Genomic DNA, 19,491 nt, shown 5'->3' on the forward strand with positions numbered 1-19,491 from the left:
TAGAATCTCGGTGTGCTCACCCATACATTAAGGGGGGATATTTTGGATCTCCTGTGCTGAAATAGATTGTATGTCCTAGGGAGGGCTGAATTCTGGTTTCCAGGGATCAGGTATGCAGTTTTGTCAGGATCAGAAAATAAGGTGTGGTGGGGGGGAAAAGTAGATAGTGAGTTATTGAAATACAAAAATACAGTTGTTGTTCCAAACTGAAAAGAAAAGTAAATTTCAATTTTATTTTTCTCCAACAGAACCTCTCCTGTTTTTTCAAGACTGAGCCTCTAAATAGAAATACAAACCTGTTGCTGCATGAGGTGATGGGGGTGGGGGGAAAATTGCATCCTGTCAGTGCCAATGCTGGGTTTCCTCTCCTTGGTTCCCTCTGGAGCCAAGGCTGGCTCAGTTCTCTCCAGCACTGGCTGTGAGCCGAGCTGTGCCCTTGCCCACCAGGATCACTGGGACTTGGCTCTTTGCCGGTGCAAGGAGCGCAGCAGGGCTGCCACGCTTGGGTTCCACAGGTGTGAGGCATTCCCCCCCTCCTCTGGATCCTATGGAAGTGCCCTGTGGAATTGTGTGCCAGGCAGGGGTTCTCCTGGTCTCTCACTTTGAGTCAGACACCTTCTGTGCAGGAAGACAGGGCACCAGCCTGATACGTATGCTGCAGGCCCTTGGAAATTAGGGATTTAAGTGCCCTAAGAGTTACTTGGTATAACAGGGGGATCCTGGGGTCATCCCCAGCTGGAAGGGGCTCTCCCTGGCAGCACTGGGATGCCATGCCAGGGCTCCAGCACATGGCTGCAAGAGTGCTCAGCCCCTGTGCCCACAGGGCCTCTCACACATGTTGTACCTTTTCAAAGGTGGTGGCTGGTAGCTTTTAAACTGGGACCAGAGGAGAAGGGGATGGGGAGTGTTGACCGTGGGTCAGAGAACTTCCTATCTGCCTGAACAGAACAGGCTCCTCTGGAGCACTGCAACCTCCTGGGGCTGGGAACTGCTTCATCCTGAAGCTGTTGTTTGCTGACCTGGAGGGCAAAGTGAGCAGGATTGTGACTGTAGCCATGTGCTATAGCAGGGGAAATCGGGGATGCTCCCAACCCCCAGGCTCCTGCACAGTCCAGAGGCATCTTGCTTGTGTTGGAGGTTGGTGTTGTGTCACGTTCAGCCTCTCTCAGGCCTGAACAGCTCCTAGCTCAGCATGGTGCTCAACCCTCAAAAGGGGTGTGGTGCCCAGAGATTCCAATCCTTTTCCTGGTTGCTTTTGCCACCATGCTGCAGCTTTCAGGGTACCCAACAGGGATGTGGGTGCAAATTTTTCCTCTTGGTGAGAGGTTGTAGAGAACGTGTCTTAATTAATTTTTTGTGTGTGCGTACGTGTTGGTTTTTTTTTCAGCTTTCTTCATCTCTAGCCTGGCAGAGCTAAAAATTCACACATGATTATTGCTGTCAAAAGAGAGACTCTGGCAGGGTTACATGAGGCTGCTGTTCCTAAAGCACTTTTAACATTTTGCTCTTAAGCATCACCCCAAGGAAAGGGTCTCCCCATCTTGCAGAAGTTTCCTCTTAGGAGATGAAATAACTTGTCTGTAGCTGTGCAGCCCGTCGGCATCAAAGGCAGCAGTGAAAGCCAGTGCCCTGTGAGCAGGAAAGCATCACCCTCCTGTGTGAAAATGACTCAGCCTCTGCTCAAATCACGAGAAGTGACATGCTATTGAACAGATTAATGGCTTTTCCAATGTGGGTTTATCAGTTTTATTTCAAGCTGAAGGCTCAAAAATGTTTTCAGTGAGAGATGCATTGAATGCCATTGAACATCCCATTTCAGGAAAGAGCTGCTCTTTAGGAGTAACTGTGTACTAGGGCACCTCCCTTCTGACAGTGCAACTCTGCTCTCTCTGAACACATTCACTTTTTCTTTTTGCAGTTCCAAACCTGGTTTTCCCCCGTAATCTTCAAATTTTCTGATCAAAGAGGCAAAGAGCAGCCCATGCAATCTGGTGCTGCAAAGCTCAGCTGTGTCTGACATGAGGAAAGCCCTGTAGCACCCCCTGACTCTTCAGATGTGGATTAGAGCTCCGTGGCAGTAAAAACCATGGGTTCAGAAGGGAAATTCCCCCTCTTTTTTGTGAAGGACTTGAGGGAAACCAAGAATAGCCCCCATACATGCTCCTATACAGTTAGGGCTGGTTTCCAGAGTGTCCTGTCTCCTGAAATATAGTTTCTTACCCAGAAGTTGAAGGCTTCCAGTGTTTTACCTAATCAAATCTTGTTTTCTTCAAGGAGTAAGGGGGTGTGGGGTTGATGCAGTTCATGAGGCTCATCTGCCCAAACTTCTGGGTTGTTAGCAGAGGTGCATCCTTTAATAGAGATGTTTCAGCTCAGTTTCAAAACTGCAGATGAATATTCCAGAGGCAGTGATGCTTCCCTCCTGCTTTTCCACAGCCTCAACATCTGCACTAAAAGTAAATTTATTGGAGGGACCTTTAAGACTCACTGCAAACAGAGATGTGAGTTTAACATTTTTTTATATAGAGCCAGTTTTGGCAAAAATTTCATTTGGACCTTGCAGAGAAAGAGCTGGGTTTTTTTTTTCCCTTTTCTGACATAACTGAGCAGCTGAACTAATTTTGCTCAGTCTTTCCAAGAAAACTTGAAGAGGGAGCAGGCACATGATATTTCATACCAAAAGAAATTGTTTTCTAAAGGAAGAGTCATCGTGGGAAGGAGCAGGGAGTGAGATGTTGGGGCGTGGTTTACCCCTCAGAGGAAGAGAATGGAGGAGAAAAGGAGAAGAGGGAGCCTGGCTGTGATGGAAGGCTGGGAAGCCCTGGTGGTTGGGTATCAGCTGCTGTCCATGTCACCCTGTGCCTCCTGTTGCCTGCGCTCCTGCTGTGTTCTCTGGGCTCACCCCATGAGCACGTGTGGTGGCTGAGGGGGGGCAGCTGGAGGCTGTGGTTTGGTCAGAGGAGTGCCTCAGTTTTCTGCCATTTATCCCAAATGTTCCCTCCTGCCTTTCCCTTCTCTCCAAGGCCCTCTCCCCTGTGATCTGCTGCCCTGTGTTTTCTGAGCTCTGCTGTGGCTTCGTAATTTTTTCCATAGAGGTTATTCAGGGTAAAGCTGCACATCAAAGATGTGACTGTATTTAACTTGACCACACTATCATAGCTGGAAACTCCATAATATGTGGTGGTGGGGCCATACAATAAAACACAGCAAGATTTTACTGTACTGTTTCTGATACTGCAGCCTGCCTGTGCTAGCGTGGTGAGAAACTGAGGGGTTGCAGAGCTATTTTCTTGTATTTGGAGGGTCTGGAATTAGTCCTTGAATTGTAGGAAAGGCATTTGCCAGTTTTAATATCTTGTCTTTCCTCTATGTTTTCTCAGTTTATAGGGATTTTTTCCACCGTATTTTATTTTAAAAAAAGGGCTGTAAGTGGGTTCAGCATTTTCTGCTTTTTCAGGAGGCTGAATTTGATTACTCTGGTTCAAGGCCATTTTAACACCTTTTTATAAAATTCATCATTAAGACAGAAGGTCAATAACTTGCTTGACTTGTTCAGTCTGAAGCTTCTAAATTGGATAATCTGAAATTGCCTGTAAATATCTTTCAACCTATAGAAAATCACCCATTTAACTTCCTGGGCATTCAGCCTGCTTGCTTTAGCTGAAGACTTCTTCCTTGTAGAATCACCACCCCACAGCATCTTACTTCTTGTTGAGAAGAATGTTTGATAACTGATTACCTGCCTCCTAAATCACACATTGCCATTTCTAAATCATCTTCTACATGGCAGGTGGTGGAAGGGGAATTCCATCCACACCACCTTGGCTTTCCTTGGTCTCTTCTAGGCTAAGCAGACGTCAGTCTCTGACCCCTCCACGAAAGACATAATCATCTCTCTATACTTTTCATGTATGTCTTTGATGGTGACCCTGTTAATCATTTTGCTCACTGCCTCCTCAGCTGTCAGGCCCATTTTCTCTGGCCAGATGGTGCTGAAGACGTGTGGTGTAACTGTGCTCAGCTCTAGGAACATTGTCCCTCAGCCTTACCCTCGTAGGGCTCATTCTGAACACTGATCCTTCCAACCCAAAGCATTCCATGGTTCTGTGACTCAGCTCACTCTGCTGGCAGCACTGGCCTGTTTGCCTGGGTTCAGGCCCTGTGAGGAGAGTGCTCTGTGTTCATCTCTGTGACTGGGTCTAGATTCCTTGGGAGTGGGGAGGGATGGATGCTGGCAGAGCACTCAGCTCTCAGGAGGAGGTGCCTTTGTTTGACAGATCCCCTTGAGCAGATAAAGTGCATCAGGCTGGGGCACCACTCTAGGTCCTTGCGACAGTCAGTACAAGTATCAGGGGCACAGAGTGGCAAACCATCTGCCTGTGCAAAGGGACTGCCAATGTGAGGATTGCCAATAAAATTGCATTGTTCATTACTGACTACTACAGAAAATAAATCCCAGGGATTTATTTTCACAGCCCCCATGCACCTTCCTTTTTGCAGTAACTGCTGTCATGTCACGCCACATGAACGCAGCTCATCTGACCAACAATTCAGGTGAGTGGTGGGCTCAGTTCTGATGGAGTCATGATTGAAAAGGTTTGTGTCTGGAGCGGGATCTCCTCTGTGTTATCACAGTGGAGGTGTTGGTACTAGAGCATAGAGAAGCCCTGAGACACACCATGATCTCCTTTGGTGTATTGGCTAACGTGTGATACATTTATTAGAGATGGAACAGGTGATGCTTTGGACGCCCTGAAAAAGATACTCCAAATGTGAATTGAGAAACTTGCTGTTGGCATTTAGACTTTTGCTTTCATCTCCCAGACTCTTGCAAGGTTCACTTATTCCTTATGCCACAGCAGATGAGAGGTATCCTTTGCTGCCTGCATCCTGTCATGTGTCACATAGCACCCCCCACTTCAATGAAAACAGCAAAGTATGTAGGTGAACGTTTGTCTGCTGGAAACATTTGAAGTGGTGAAGTAATTCAGTAACTGTGATCTGTTGAAAGTAACTTGAAACTTGTTGGAATTGCATTAAAAATTATACTGCCTCCCTCTGTGCAATGTATCCAATTAAAACAGAAAACAGGATGAAGAGAACATAGCATGGAGCTAGCATGTCTAGGAGCAATAGGCCAGGGCCAAGAGTTTTCCTTTGATGAGTGTTCAACTCATTGTTTTCCATCAGTATACTTTTCAGCCTCTTTGAGCCATGGGATGTTTTGGTCTGTGCTTGCCGCGTCAGATACATTTCATATCCGATCAGTCAGTCAGCCTACTGCCTCGAATGTCAGTTCACTGATAGAGCTCTTCTAGCTGTGGCTTTACAGTTGCACATTCTGTACCAGTGCTCTAAAGCTGAGTTTGTCAGCATTTTCACTGTAAATGTGATTTATCGCTCTTCTCTAAAACTTAGCTCCAAACTGATCAAAGTCAAGTGATGAGTTTACTCACTTCTGTGAGACTTGCAGAAAAAAATGTGACCCTAAATATGACAATGCTACTACCTTTTGGTTCTTTAGAAAATAACAAAAAGTGAGTAAATGTAACGAGATCTTGTGTCTAGGATGTACCAGCTGTGCTTGTTGGTGTGTTCTGGTCCATCAGCAGCTCCCTGTGTTTGCACCCTGCCTTTTCTAGTTTGTTTGCATGAATCTCTTCTTTGCTTTCTTTATGTGTTCAAAAATTATCTGGTTTCCCACAGTCATAAAGCTTCACTGGCTGATATTTGGACCTTTACTTTCAGCTTGCTCTCATGCAGCTCCTCTGATATTTGTAGGGTAACTAACTTGTTCTGGCTTCAGAATAGTGTGCACCAAGCACAGGTGGCTGGGAAATCAGGGACTGACCATGAGACTGATCTGGCCCAAGATTTCTGGAAGATGTCTAAGGTTATGTGGCAGCCAGAAAAATCTCTATCAGGAGGCACAATTGTCAGTACAGCACTGTGGACTTTTTTGATTTATGACTCAGTCCCTGCCAGGACTGCTACATCTACAGGATCACAGTAGTCTGGCAGGGGTCTAAATCCAGGGAAGTCTGCTAATCAGAGCCCTGTGAGTTCAGAGATTTTGTGGTTCAGTCAGGTTTCTTTGTTTTCTAGTTCAGTTTCTAGAAAGAACCTGTTTGCAACTATTAAAGCAGACTATTGACACACGTGTTCAATTGTAGACACTGTCAGCTAGTTAATAAAAATGAGTGCTCACTGCTAAGGCCCTCTACTGTATTTAGGGAATAAAATGGCTGATGGAAATCAAAGTGGATAAAGGGGAAAATGTCTCTACGAGATTACAGAATGATGGGCTCCAAACTGGGCACTGTCTCTCAAGGAGTCACAGCAGACTGCTTAGTGTTGGATGTCTGCCCTAGGAAAAGCTGCTGGAGTGCCAGAAATTATTAGGAAAAGACTAGGCAGGAAACAGCCCTTGCACAAATTATGTTGCATCAGCATCTGCAAATCTGGTGGAAAGGACAGCAAGGATGTCTAAGTGATGGAACAGCAAAGGGACAAAATACAAATGTTAGACAATTCCTCAGAAAGACTGAACACCTTTCATTGTATACAATAAGCTCTGTCAGAGCATCCAAATCTCTTGGATGCTCAGGTCTGAGGAGCTGCATTTGTAACTAATTCTGCATATCATGGTGTTGCAATGCTTTCTTTTGAACTGGTAGTGTTGCACTCCTTAGACCAGATTAGAAGATGTCTACCTCTGGCATCTCTTTCTGATCAATAAACAGAAATTATCCTTTCTGGCAAATAATCTCTTTCATTCTGATGTAAATAGTTCATTTCCTGTCATCAGCTGTGAAAGGAGTCTAGGTTTTAGAGTCCTGGGTGTAGTGCAGATTTCTCATCCTAGATGAGACAACCAGCACCATGGCTGTTCATGCTTTTGCCATCATCGGGGTGCTGCACTACACCTGGCTATAATTCATGTTTGGGTGAGGTTAATTTGCCCTTAATTTATGTGTATTAAAATATCTGTAACTGGTTGATTGGTGTAAGGCTCCAGTTCTGCTGACAGAACTGAAAGCATGTCTGCAGGCTTCACTCAGAGGGCAAGTTGGCTCATCCTGAAATAAACCTTGTAAATTATTACAGATGCCAAAGTAAAGTGAGAGAAATTAATGCAAAACAAAGAGAAAGAAAGGGATACTTGTGGTGCTTGGTGAAAGGATATAAGATGGAAACTTTGTAGTACTCAGTTCAAAAGTGCTGTAGCTAGGTTTTATTTACTGAAATTGTGTTTTGCATAATCTGATATCACATCTCTGCTTTCAAAAGCCTAGTACCTGAAGTGAACTTTAAGGCTGGCAATCATCCAGTTCACTGCAATTCCCAGGTACTGGTATGGTACCTTGAGTTCAAAGTTTGTTTGTTTTCTCAGTCTTCCATGGCCCTGTGGTCTCTAGCACATTTTTTCTCTCCTTGGACATGTTGTGTAGCACGTATTTTTGGGATAGATTCAGACTGAGATTGTAATTATCCTACATACTTGTGGTCTGGCCTGGTATTATCCATCACAATACTGTCATGTGCTGGGCATTGACAACATACTTAAAAGGCTATTTTTTACGTGATATAACTAGCATGATGGGTAATTTTCTTGTGGTATGAAGGAAAACTTGCCAATGCTTTCAGTTTGCAGAAGTTTATTTAGCAGAGGGTGCTGCCTTGTGCAGGCAGTCGGAGCTGCACGTTCTTTACAGGCCCTGCTTTGCTGTATGGGACTGTGAGAAACAGCTGTTCACTTGGAAAATTTAAAAAGGTTTATTAAACCTTAACAAAAATACAACAAAGGACTTCATAAGGAAAAAGCTGTGGCACTGGGAACTGCCCTTCATGCATACCATGTGTCTGGTTCACCTTCAGGATGGATGCTCAGTGTTTTATACCCATGGCGGTTGCATCAGCCAGCCCTGGCCCCTCCCAAAGTCTGTCAGTCAGCTCTTCTTTGCCATTTACCAGTGGGGACTGCTTTCTTGTGACTTCATTGGAGGTCAGGTGTTGCCATGCCACACCCCCTGAGCACCAGGCTTTTCCATTCCCCACTGGCCCATGCAAGGGACACATGTGCACACCTTGTTTTACCTGTGCTAGACCACCCAGGCTGTCTGATGGTCACAATACAGGGGAAAAAGGGAACCATGGGGAGAACAGAGGACATCTAAACTACAATAACATAGCTATACATCACTAAAGCTTTTCTTAGTATTTACACAGTAGTTATCTTTTAATTGTGAGAGCCAATCGTCTCATTATCCAGCTATAACAGGAAGAATTGGGTGAAGCAAATGATCTGCAAGGTAGCACAATGTTACAAAGTAATAGCCTGGTCTAATCCTTTCACCTCATTTCAGCTTCCCTTTCCAGTCCTGGAAGGAGACACTGAGCTCAGCATCCCCTTGCAGCTTCAGCTCCTGTAGTCAGGCAGCCATCCCCCTTTAGATTCCAGCGTGGGAGCCTGCTCTCACCTGCTTGGCAAAGGATCGCTGCTCTCCATGGCTGCTCCTCTCAACTTCTGCTTTTTAAATCACCCAATTTTGTGGCAGCTTATTTGTGCTCTGCAGCGCTGCATGGGACACCTGCTCTGCATTGAGTTTCCTTCCCTGGGCTGTGATTCGCTGTGATTCACTGTGATTCTTTTTCAGACAAACAAATCTCCGAGCCCTGGTGCTTGGAGATTACTTGATTTCCTCATTTGAAAGGGCTTCTCTTAACGGTATAATGGTGACCTGCTGGTTGCCTGTAAGATAATGCTTTTCTCAGCTGCTTGTGCTCAGCACATTGTCTGTGTCACCCAAAAACCCTACACAGTGGAGAGCAGAGACTGACAGAGCTGAGTATTCATGCTTATTACATTGCTGAAGTCCCCACTAAGGCAAAAAATTACACGGTGAAGTTTCAAGCAAAACAGATGAAAATGGGGAGAGGGGAAGAAAAAAGACACCAAGTAAAGAGGGCTGAGCAGAGCATCAGGGTTTATAGACAGCCCACTAAAAGCTTATCTGCTACATTTTAGCCTGTTCCAATAACAGAGTTAGGAAATTTCCTCACAATTGCAAAGATTCAAATTCTTGTGAAATTCCCATTTCTATACCTGGTGGAATGAAATGGGTGGCAGTCATTGGTGCTGTGCTGTGGCCTCATCAGTGACCAGCAAAAGTGACCTTGTGTCAGCCAAGGAGCTACAGGCTCTGTAGGATCTGTTCTATACAACCCCTAAAATCTGTATGTCCCCATTTTTATATGCTTTTGTGATTTTCCCTTGTAACTTCATGATAACAGATTTTTTTTAGACATATAATTTCAGATTAAAAACCCTAGGTATTCTCTGGAAATTAGTAATTTCCCAGGCATCTCTTTTAGGATGAATGGGATTAATGATCTTTAGAACAGCACTTAGTTAAGTCATGTAGAAGTGCACAGCTGCCTCCTCTAGTCCCAGCCCAGGACCCCTGCCCAGCTGCTGGAGCCCTCCTGACCCTGGCTGCCAGTTTCTCAGCAGCTGAGCCTGTATCCCAGAGGCACACACCCAGTAGCTCTCCAATTAGCATGAGGGGTGAGGTTTCTTTCTGCTCGTGTTCTTCACGTTTGCTCTGTCAGGTTTGTGTCTCTTGTACATTTTGATTCTGGTTTCTCCTCCATTGCCCATCTTGTTCCAATGTCCCTAACAGACAACATTGCTGGAACAGACATTCTTATACTCCAACATGCCCTCATCCAAGTTCCCATCAAATGCCTCTTCTTGTTTCTTTTAGTTTGGGGACAGCTATCTTTTATTTCCTCTTGTGCTTTAGTACCATCTGTCGTGGATATTTCTCCCTCTGCTTTCTTAAAAGCAAATATGAATAGTTTGTGTGTGCCCCCCCGGACTACTGCTCGTGCTGTCTTCACTTCCTGGCTTGTGGAGGTATTTCAGAAAACTTGGTTCTGAAATGCCTGACGAAACTGCTTGAATTTATTGACAAACTTGTTTTTCCTCTACATACAGATCCTAATATGGTCAATGCAGGAGACATGAATGGTTCAGGCAACCTGATGGATTTTCTGGATGAGCCTTTTCCTGATGTTGGAACTTACGAAGATTTCCATACCATCGACTGGCTGCGGGAGAAATCGCGTGACACTGACCGCCACCGCAAGGTACCGCTGTCAGCTGTGATGTGTCACAGCCCTGGGCCACTGCCATCCTGGCGGTGACAAAACCCAGCAGTTTTCCAAAGTTACTGCTTCCTACCTTCTTGCATGACTTGAGGAGAACTTCTAAACATATAGATGTGGGATGACTTGAGGAGAACTTTTAAATATATGGACATGGGATGTCCTGAGTTTTTAAGTGTGAAAGGGCTGCTGCAACTTAATCAGCTGAGCATCTCTGAGTAAATGATTAGGACTGAAGGAAATAGAGAGTGGAGAAATTGTATGTACCATCTAGGAGTTTAATTATGTTAAACTTTGTACTCTAAAACTGTCAACCTGAATCAACAACACATCTATATGTGTGTTTAATTTCAGATTACAAGCAAAAGTAAAGAATCCATATGGGAGTTCATCAAGAGTTTGCTGGATGCCTGGTCAGGATGGGTTGTAATGCTTCTCATAGGACTACTGGCAGGTATGTACATCTTAGTGCTACAGCTGTGCCTGAAGCATCTCACTCCAGCTGCTGCACCACCATCTGCTTCTCTTTGTACGTCATTGTCTTTCCATTGATGTCTTTTGTTTTTAAGCTAAAAAGACAACTTTACATTCATGCAGTTATGATTCTAAATAAAGATACCCACTTGCGAAGTTTCCTTTTGAGTGCTGACCTAGAAAAAAATATTTTCACCAGCAGAGGGATTTTGCTATTGCTTTGGGAACTCTGCATTTGAGTGCTTCATACTCAATGGACTGCTTTGACTTTCTGAATCTTTGCTTTGCAGAAGTCAATTTTATTTTTTGGATTTTTTTTTTCTTGTCATCACTTTAATTCTGCAAGTCAAAAATATGATGTGGGGAAAATAGTGGTTGTGGACACTCAAAGGGGGGCTTTATAAACTGCTATTTCCTCTGGGTTATCTTCTTTATGTATGCATGAAGGCAAAATACAGATTCAGACTTGGTTTCAGATCTGCTTCCAGGCCAGACAGACATTACATATTCAACAGCCTGCTCAAACTCACATGGCAAATTCATTAACTTCCTCAATTGTTCCTGTCTTCTCCTCAGTTTAGCACATCTTCCTGCTTGGAAAGCTGCACTTCTCTGACCCAGCTCAGACAGCTGCCATTTTTTATGCTTTTTCAGTGATGTCAGGGTGCTCCTGTGTCATGCTGCTTGGTGAAAGCACCCTGTGAAGTTTCCCAGTTTCCAAGGAGTTATGGGAATTTCCTGCTCAACATCTGTCAAGTTAATATGTTCATTACAGTTGTTAGGAGCTTCAGAAGTACTGGTAAAGTTCTTGAGAAAACATTTCTGAAGTGACGTGTTTGGCAAATTATGTAATTTCATAGACATGTAATTGTTTCCACAAAAACTTTGTTGGGAGAGTGAGATGGGAAGAGAGTCTGATAGATTGTGTACTACCAGGGCTGCTGAGTCCTGCCTGAAGGCCAGGGTTGGTCTCATATGGGATGAAGAATTCTGCCTGTAAATAAAGTTAGAGCAAGCCCTTGAGGGCTCTAGTGGCCTCAGTAATCCTCTCCTCATACAAAGAATGTAGTAAACATGCACACATTCTCATTCTAGTAAAAACATCCCAGAAGGTTTTATTCAGTTCTAATTTGCAATGAAATCTCATGCTGAAATCCTCAAGGCTGTTAAAAGCCAGAGTCACTGTCCTCTGATAAGCCCTAACACTGGAATGCCCAGCTTGGGAATGGGGGCTGAGGGTAAGCTACAGCTGAGATCTGGTACCTTTTGCAACCTTTTCCACGACAAGGGTGCAGACCAGCATGTTTTACCTCAGAGAGTCAAACCAAATTAGTCAGGTATCTTAACCAGGTTTGGGGAGGGAGGAGATGGTGGTGCAGTCAAGAGGCACTTTGTGTTGTTTTTCTCTCTTTGCAAAATATTGTCTGCTCAGAGAAGAAAGCGTGCTGGGAGGGCATCTGTGTGATCAGATGGGATTGCATGGGCCATCCTGGCTCCTCCATGGCCCCTCCTCTGCTGAACAGGCAGAAGCTGCTCCTGCTCCAAGGGCAGCAGCCTGGCTCGGTGGATGGACCCTGGGTGAACCCTTGAGCAGCTGGGTCCAGGCATTACCAGAGGCAAGCAGAAAGTATGGCAAGGAGTGGGAGAGAAAGGGAAAAGTGGCAGCAGCAGTGCTCAGGACATCAGGGTCCCACGGAGCATTCTGCCCCTGCTGTCCCTGTGCTGGGCATGGAGGACAGCAAGATGGGACTCTTGGGAAGAGGCTGCCAGGGGCTTCCACAAGTTTCCAAAAGCACTTGGGTCATTTATCCAGGCCCAGGAGTTGAAATGGAGCTTAACTGATCTAGAAGCCTAAATCCCATCAATTTGGTAAACTTTATCTTTCAGATTTTGGAAAGCCTCAAAGGCTGCACCTCTATTGCCAACACGATCCAACAAGGCCAGAAGGAGCAATTCTTGGCTCTCCAGTGCATCTGTCACTGAGCCCTGTTGCTCTGTGCATGTGTAGCTGCACTGGAGGAGTGAATGACTGCTAGAAAAAAATGGATTGACTTGCTAGAAAAAATGGATTTTGGCCAGATTCGTTTTCAGTTGGTTTGTGGGCTCAGCAGTGCTAGTCACCCCAGAGCCATAAGCAAACAAAATATAGCTGATGGAGGCAGGAAGGAGAGGACCATCCCATTTAGCAGTATGATACATATATCATACATACATATATATCTATCTATATATATATATATATAGAGTTCTTGTTGGTTTTGGACTGTTATCAAACGTGTATCCTTTGTTAGTCCCAGAAAAGTGTAGGTGGGAAAGGGATGTCTGGAGTGGGTTCTGCTCTGGCTTCCTGCTCACAGCAGAGCCAGCTTCAGGGTTACAGATAACACCAACGTATATTGAGAATCTAACAGCAGCCACTGGGATCATATCATAGTTTCCTGTGTGAGGGTGCCCACATAAATTAGCCTGAGCAGAGCCCCTCACTGCCTCCAGTCTGTGGCAAGTACCCACAGGACCTTGAACATCAGGCTGGAGGGAGATGATGGTGTATGACACAGTCAAATGGCAGGAAGGGCACTAAGGAGCTCCTGGAAATGAGGGCTTGATAGCCAAAGCCTGCTAATTGCAGAGAAAAGGGGAGGAACAGTAAAACCCACAAATGTTGTTTGGTGAGGAGATCAGGTGGAGACTGTTCACACAATGGTCAAGAAAAAGATACTGAACCCTGCCTGGGCCTGTCTCAGTCAGAGTTTCCATGCTTTCCTCATATAAAGCAGTGCATGGAGAGTGAGCCTAAAAATTTATATATGGATGCCAAATTTTTAGGCATTTGTTTTTAAGGAACTCAGAATTTTTGCTGGGCCTATCCTGCCTGCAGGCCAGTGGCTGTTCCTCAGCCTAACCCTTACTACTGGCCATCTGAAAACATATGCTCTTTATAGATCAGCAAGTGTCTGTGTTTTCTAAAGCTACCTGACAAAAAGTGTCACACTGAATGCTGAAATGCTCTGAGGCTGAGGCTGGATGTGCAAGAATTCCCTTTGTAATTCTGTGCTGCACCACTTGGGTGATGCTGTTTTCTGACACAGGTGCATGAAAACTATCTTTTCAAAGCAATTCTTTAGCATTCTCATTAGGGCACTGTAAAGGAAGAATTTTGCCATCATCAACAGAAGGAAAAGGAGAGAGGTAAAAGGCTAATATCTAAAATGAAGTTCAGCATTGTCTGGCTTTGGAGTACTTCGTTATTTTTCCTTCTAGCAGGAGGTTACATGGAAGGGGAAACAAAGTCAGCTCCTTTGATGGGAGAAGCAGGGAGATAAATTTATGCTCTATTACAGTCTTGGCAGCCAGGATAAGCACAAGAAATTAAAAGCTTGACCTTGAGATGCTGAACTGTCTAGCGCTTGCATTAATTTCACTGAAAGTTGCAAAAAGTCAGAACTTAAACTTCTAGGTCTGGTCACATAGGTGATGAAGCATTCACTATTGCATTATTATCCTGGGCCTCCTTATGATTTTCTTCTCTTGAAGGCTGGTGTAGTAAACTGCATGTAGTAAAAAGCATTTTCCTTCTATGTGGATCCCTAAGGATTTGGCAAAAGGGATTAGATCAGCTCTATAATTAAGCACATTGTCTTGCTGGTGCTGAGGTGCCTGTGAGGCTGTTATCATAGAGAACTGAATGTTTGTTCTTCAGTATGGTTATTAACTTTATTGGGGAAACACATTCGTCCTTTGCATCTTGTGCTAGGTAGCATTAATATGGAGCTTAATATGGTTAAGTGTAAACTTTGAAGGTTACAGAGAATGTTAAAGATCCATCCAGAGGTGCAAGAGGCACAGCATTTGGTGCTCATGTCCAGGAGATGAAAATTCCTTGTTTCTGAAACTTTCAGAAAGTTGGAGGAGAATTTAGAGCTCACTGCAAAGCAGGAGGCTTTGCATGCTGATGTTGCCAGCAATGCAATGATTCATCGTCATCTAGCAGGATGGTTCATTGTTTCCATGGAAACTTGGGAAAAATGGTAAAGAATAACCAAATTAAGGCAAGATCTTAATGAAAGAAAATAATTGTTAAAGACATCATCACTCCCTTCTGCAGCCTTTTTTTGTGTGTGTGTCATGTGTCTAGTATATCTGTATAGTGCTTCAGGTTATTTTTATACAACAGAAATTCTTCACTGCTACCCTGAGCACCACTGCTTGTCAGTGTGGGGGCAATTATCCTTTTTAAGGGTGGGAGAAGAACCCGTGGGTTTTTTCTGGTCTTTGGAGGGGAAAAAAAAGGTTCTTGAATTATTTGAAATGTGTTTTCCCCCTGTCTCTTTTACAGAAATGAAAATCAGAAAACTTTAATTCCAGATGAAATAAATCAGCTCTTGGACCCACTTGTGTGCCCCAGCTGCTGGGGGAAAGGGAGCATCCCTCACCCCTGCTTCACGTAATTGCATTCTTAGCAGGAGCCACAAATCTCTAAATTTTGGAAACATAAAACCAAACCAGTTTGCATTTTACAAAATATTTTTTCCCCAGTACATTGATGTGCATCGATAAATTCTGTTCAAATCAATTAGCAGTCTCCTGGAATTTTATTAATGATTATTTGTAAAAGTAATGATGACTTCTGCTTTCCATTGTATGTGAGAGGGATCTGGAAAAATGCTAGATGGCTCTTCTATCTGTTGGTGGTTTAATTCTTTCCAGAAAGGATGGGTATAGGGACAGAACACAGGTCTGCCTATTGATGTTCTGGCTGCTCCCAGCCTCCCATTCCTGCTGCTCTTGCATTCCTGGGGACCCACCTGCTCTGAGGGTGCTGCTGCTGGGGCAGGTTGTTATTGCTGATGAGCAAATGACTTAGAGAAGCAGAAATTTTCTTTCTTGGCGTCTGCGTAGACACAGTTTACCTGTGTCTGTGCCTGGTGGCCAGCGGGTGTCACTGTAGCTCTGTGTAATTACCGGGGAGAAGCTGAGACAAGCCTTGTGGTACGCGGAGGAGTTGAAGGATAATTTTTTCCTGCATGTCCAGATTGCTAATCCCTGTACATACATATCAAAAGCCCTATTCTGTTACGTTCATGAGTCAGAATTTGGCATTATGTTGTATCTGTAACGAAATCATCCTTCTGAAAGGTTGCTGTGCTGGGACCAGTAAAGCTGGACACAAACATGGATATCCTGCTCCTCCATTAGCCCTGAAATACACAGTGGGGTTTGAGACCCGCGGCCAGGTGTGTGTATAGAGACCCTGCACAGTGTCCTTCCTCCCCATCGCAGCCAGATGGGGAACCTGCCTGGGACAGCCTGCAGGGCTGCCATTGGCTGTAGCTCCCCTGCTCGCCCATCAGTCAGTGTGAAAATGATAATGTTTCAAATAAAAGCTTATGAGAGAGCATTGAAGGTCAGAAAAACTTTCTATTGCCCCCAGTTCTTTAGCATGTTTGTATTTATGCAGAGAATAGTTTGGGTTGGAAGGGGCCTTTAAAGGCCATCCTGTTCAGTCTGAGCTTGAATACTTCCAAGGATGGGGCATCCACCTCTTTGGGCAACCTGTTCCAATGTTTCCACCACCCTCGTTGTAAAAATATTTTTCCTTATACTTAGTCTAAATCAACCTCTCTTAGTTTAAAATTGTTAGCCCTTGCCCTACTGCAAGAGGCCCTGATAGAAAGTCTGTCCCCATTTCTTTTATAAGCCCCCTTCAGGAGCTGGGAGGCTGCTTCTCTTCTCCAGGCTGAGAACACAGCCTTACATTGTGCCTGCTTACCCAAATCACAGCTTTTATCCTGTTCTTAAAATCAGATCTGTTGTCCTTGCAACTTGATTGTTTTCAATGCCAGCATTTCCTTTCCTGCGTTTCTTTCCCAGGTACATTGGCTGGAGTGATAGATTTAGCTGTGGATTGGATGACAGACCTGAAGGAGGGTGTCTGCCTGTCTGCCTTCTGGTACAGCCACGAGCAGTGCTGCTGGACGTCCAATGAAACCACGTTCGATGACAGGGACAAATGCCCCCAGTGGCAGAAATGGTCGGAGCTGCTCGTAAGCCAGTCCGAGGTACGGGGTGAGCTGGGGGTCACAGCAGGCTGGGCAGTGCCCTTCTTCATAGGGCACTGATGCTGATGGTCCCTCCAGAGAGCTGCTCTGAAAGTAATGAACTGAGCACACTGCAAACAAAGACATTTCCACAAGCAGTATCTGCTTAACCTGAAGGAGGTCCTGTGGTTCCAGTGCAATAGAAACTGGAAAACTGTGAGATTGCACTCTCTTTTTATCAGTATTAGACTGAAAGTGTTTCATAACACACATAGCATAATCACCAGGGGACCCGAGCTGCATTTTCTTTTTTTCCTTTTAAACATAATTTTATGGGACAAAAAAAAGATGAGCACTGACAAATACATTTATGAGGATATTTTTGGGATTGCAGATGGGGTTTTATGTCTTCTGATACTGGGAGCTGCATAAGAACTGCTTGTTTATCCTATGCAATCAGTCTCTCTATGGCACATCAAGAGACTTAGCTAGCACCAAAAACTGGGGAAAGAGTGGGCTCACTCAGGATCACCAGAGTGAAGGATTTGCAGGGCTGTTGCACAGGAAGGGAAAAAGCTGATCATGAAACTTATATTTTCAGATTTTTTTTCCCTCACACTTTTTTTTTTATAATTATAGTAATTTTAAATACAAAGAATGCTGTTTCAAAGCAAAGCGGGTGAAAGTTTCATGTTGAAAACAACAAAAAGAAGTTTTTCTGTACACCATTTGGAAGATAATACCTGTAAAAAAATACAAAAAAACCACATTTCATTTTCAGCCTAAGTTATTTAATGTATTGAATAATATTGATCCCTTCACAACTCAAATATTTGGCAGAATTATTGTCTCAAATCCCCCCTTTCTCCTCATGTCTGACTTGAATTTGACAAAAACTGAATATGATGTGTGGGTGGGTAATTTGGAGAGGTTGTCTCAGATCTTCCCCCCAGTGTGGAGGTTGTCTGGTCCTGCAGACAGTGTTTGAGGACAACTTCATTGCCAGGCAAGTGCATCATCTATGCTCCCTTCAGTGCTGCTTTAGCTTCACAGGACAAGAAGTACAAGGTGGGAGTGTCTGTGCATACATATAGCTCAATTTTCTATAGTTCCAGTTAACCCCAGGGGAAGCAGTGGGGTGCTCACTGTCCCTGCATACTCTCATCACATGATCAGAGACAAAAATCTCTCAGCCAGGTTGCCAGTCACAGTGCTGAGCTGCCCTTAGCCAGAGGTTTGCTAGGTTCTCCCTGGTCTTCGTTAACAGATGTTTGGGGTGGCTGTGTCTTTGTGAAAGTGAAGAAATATTATCCTGATGTAAAGCTACAGCATAGGGCTGATGTAATGTAAGAGAACAAAAAACCCAAAACAAAAGCTAAACCCCAAACAAACAAACAAAACAAAAAAAACCAAAAAAAAACCCAAATCAAACCAAAAAAACCAAAGACCAAAACAAAACATGGGAAGGGAAAAAAAGAGGAAACTGTTAAAATTATTAGGGGTTTTGGAAATCCTGTGCATGTGTTTGTCATTCTGTTACTTTGGCTGGAATAGAGGAAAGATGCATGTCCTTGAGAAAATTTATTGCTTTCTTCTGCTTCTCGAAACCAGCAGTCATGACTGTTGTGTGCTGTGGCCTTTAGAAAAGTTATCAGCCAGGTGAGCACTGTGAAACTTCACTCACTTTGTGTTCAAATTGAGCTTCTCACCTCCTGTGTATTGTCACAGTAGGACAAAGAAGAAAAGGTTCATCTTGGCTTAGTTTTAGTTTCTTTTCTGAAACAAATGTGCTTCTAAGATCTGTGGGTTCCTGAGGGTCTGCTGGAGGCTGTAAAGATTAATAATATATCTGTCTGTTATTGTTACACTGAAATCCCAGGGAAAGCCCAATAAAAATGTGGATTTGAAAAGGAAAACTTCAGTTTTGTTCAAAAGGCTTCTGTTCAGAAGGCTTATGACATGGGCAAGTTTTGTGCTGTATGGTTCCTGTAGAGGTAGAGGATTTTAGTAGGTATCAAAATACACTGAATTTGACTGAGTTTCAGAATAACTTTGCTGGTTTTTTTCCTATATTTCACTTTGTGCCTGACGTTTACAGAAGAGCCCTATAAAACACCAGTGCACATTGGAGCACAATTTAGGCAAAAAGTATTTGGAGCAGTTTCCCTAAAGGTGCTCTGGTCTGACATGCCTTCTTTTTTTAAGTATCACTGTGATTCTTTCTCGTCAGAGCCAACGAAATTTGACATTTTGAGGACTGAGATTTAGATCAGTTCTTCCTTGTGGTTTTGCCAATTTATGGCTGTGATAAACCCTGTACATACATTTTTGTGGGGAATTGTGACTTTTCCTATGGCATCTCTTGAAAAATGTTTCCATTCTAGTGCTCCCATAAAATGAGCCCAAAGCAGAGGCTTGCTATAAATTATAATGGAAAACATAACAGCCCATTAGACTCCTACCAAGCTATGTTTTCTTCCCTAATCAATGTTTTATAGGCAAATTATCCTTCACCCTTCTGCTCTTGAACAACTTCTGAAGAGGAGGTGAAGAGGGTTTTTTGGTGTGAGAAGGTTTCAAACCCTCAAATTCACTGGCAGATCAAAAGGTCATTAGGTGTCACTGGTGATCTGGACTTTCCCTGTCCTTCAGATTCAGTTTGGTCCCAAGCCCAGCTTCACTGGGAGCTGAGGACCCCATTTTTGATGGCTTGCACATGTCCAAGGCAGAGGGAAGGACCTCATCTTTTCCATGGATCATGACACTGGATTCAGCAATGGACTGAATTCCTATCCCAGGGCTTCTGGAT

The 19,491-nt window shown here is 44.0% G+C and overlaps 1 protein-coding gene across 2 annotated transcripts in view; it reads left to right on the plus strand.

Moving 5' to 3' along the window:
* The window catches only part of CLCN4 (chloride voltage-gated channel 4), a 45,051-nt gene that overhangs the window by 3,834 nt on the left and 21,726 nt on the right, over positions 1-19,491 (plus strand). For both annotated transcript variants that reach the window (XM_059839738.1, XM_059839739.1), the window contains exons 2-4: positions 10,001-10,152; positions 10,525-10,624; positions 16,516-16,703. In XM_059839738.1, the coding sequence (XP_059695721.1) occupies positions 10,009-10,152; positions 10,525-10,624; positions 16,516-16,703 (432 nt within the window). In that variant the 5' untranslated portion in view covers positions 10,001-10,008. The remainder of the gene's footprint in view (positions 1-10,000; positions 10,153-10,524; positions 10,625-16,515; positions 16,704-19,491) is intronic.

This window comes from Haemorhous mexicanus, chromosome 2 (genome assembly GCF_027477595.1).
Source record: "Haemorhous mexicanus isolate bHaeMex1 chromosome 2, bHaeMex1.pri, whole genome shotgun sequence".
Lineage (NCBI taxonomy): Eukaryota > Metazoa > Chordata > Aves > Passeriformes > Fringillidae > Haemorhous > Haemorhous mexicanus.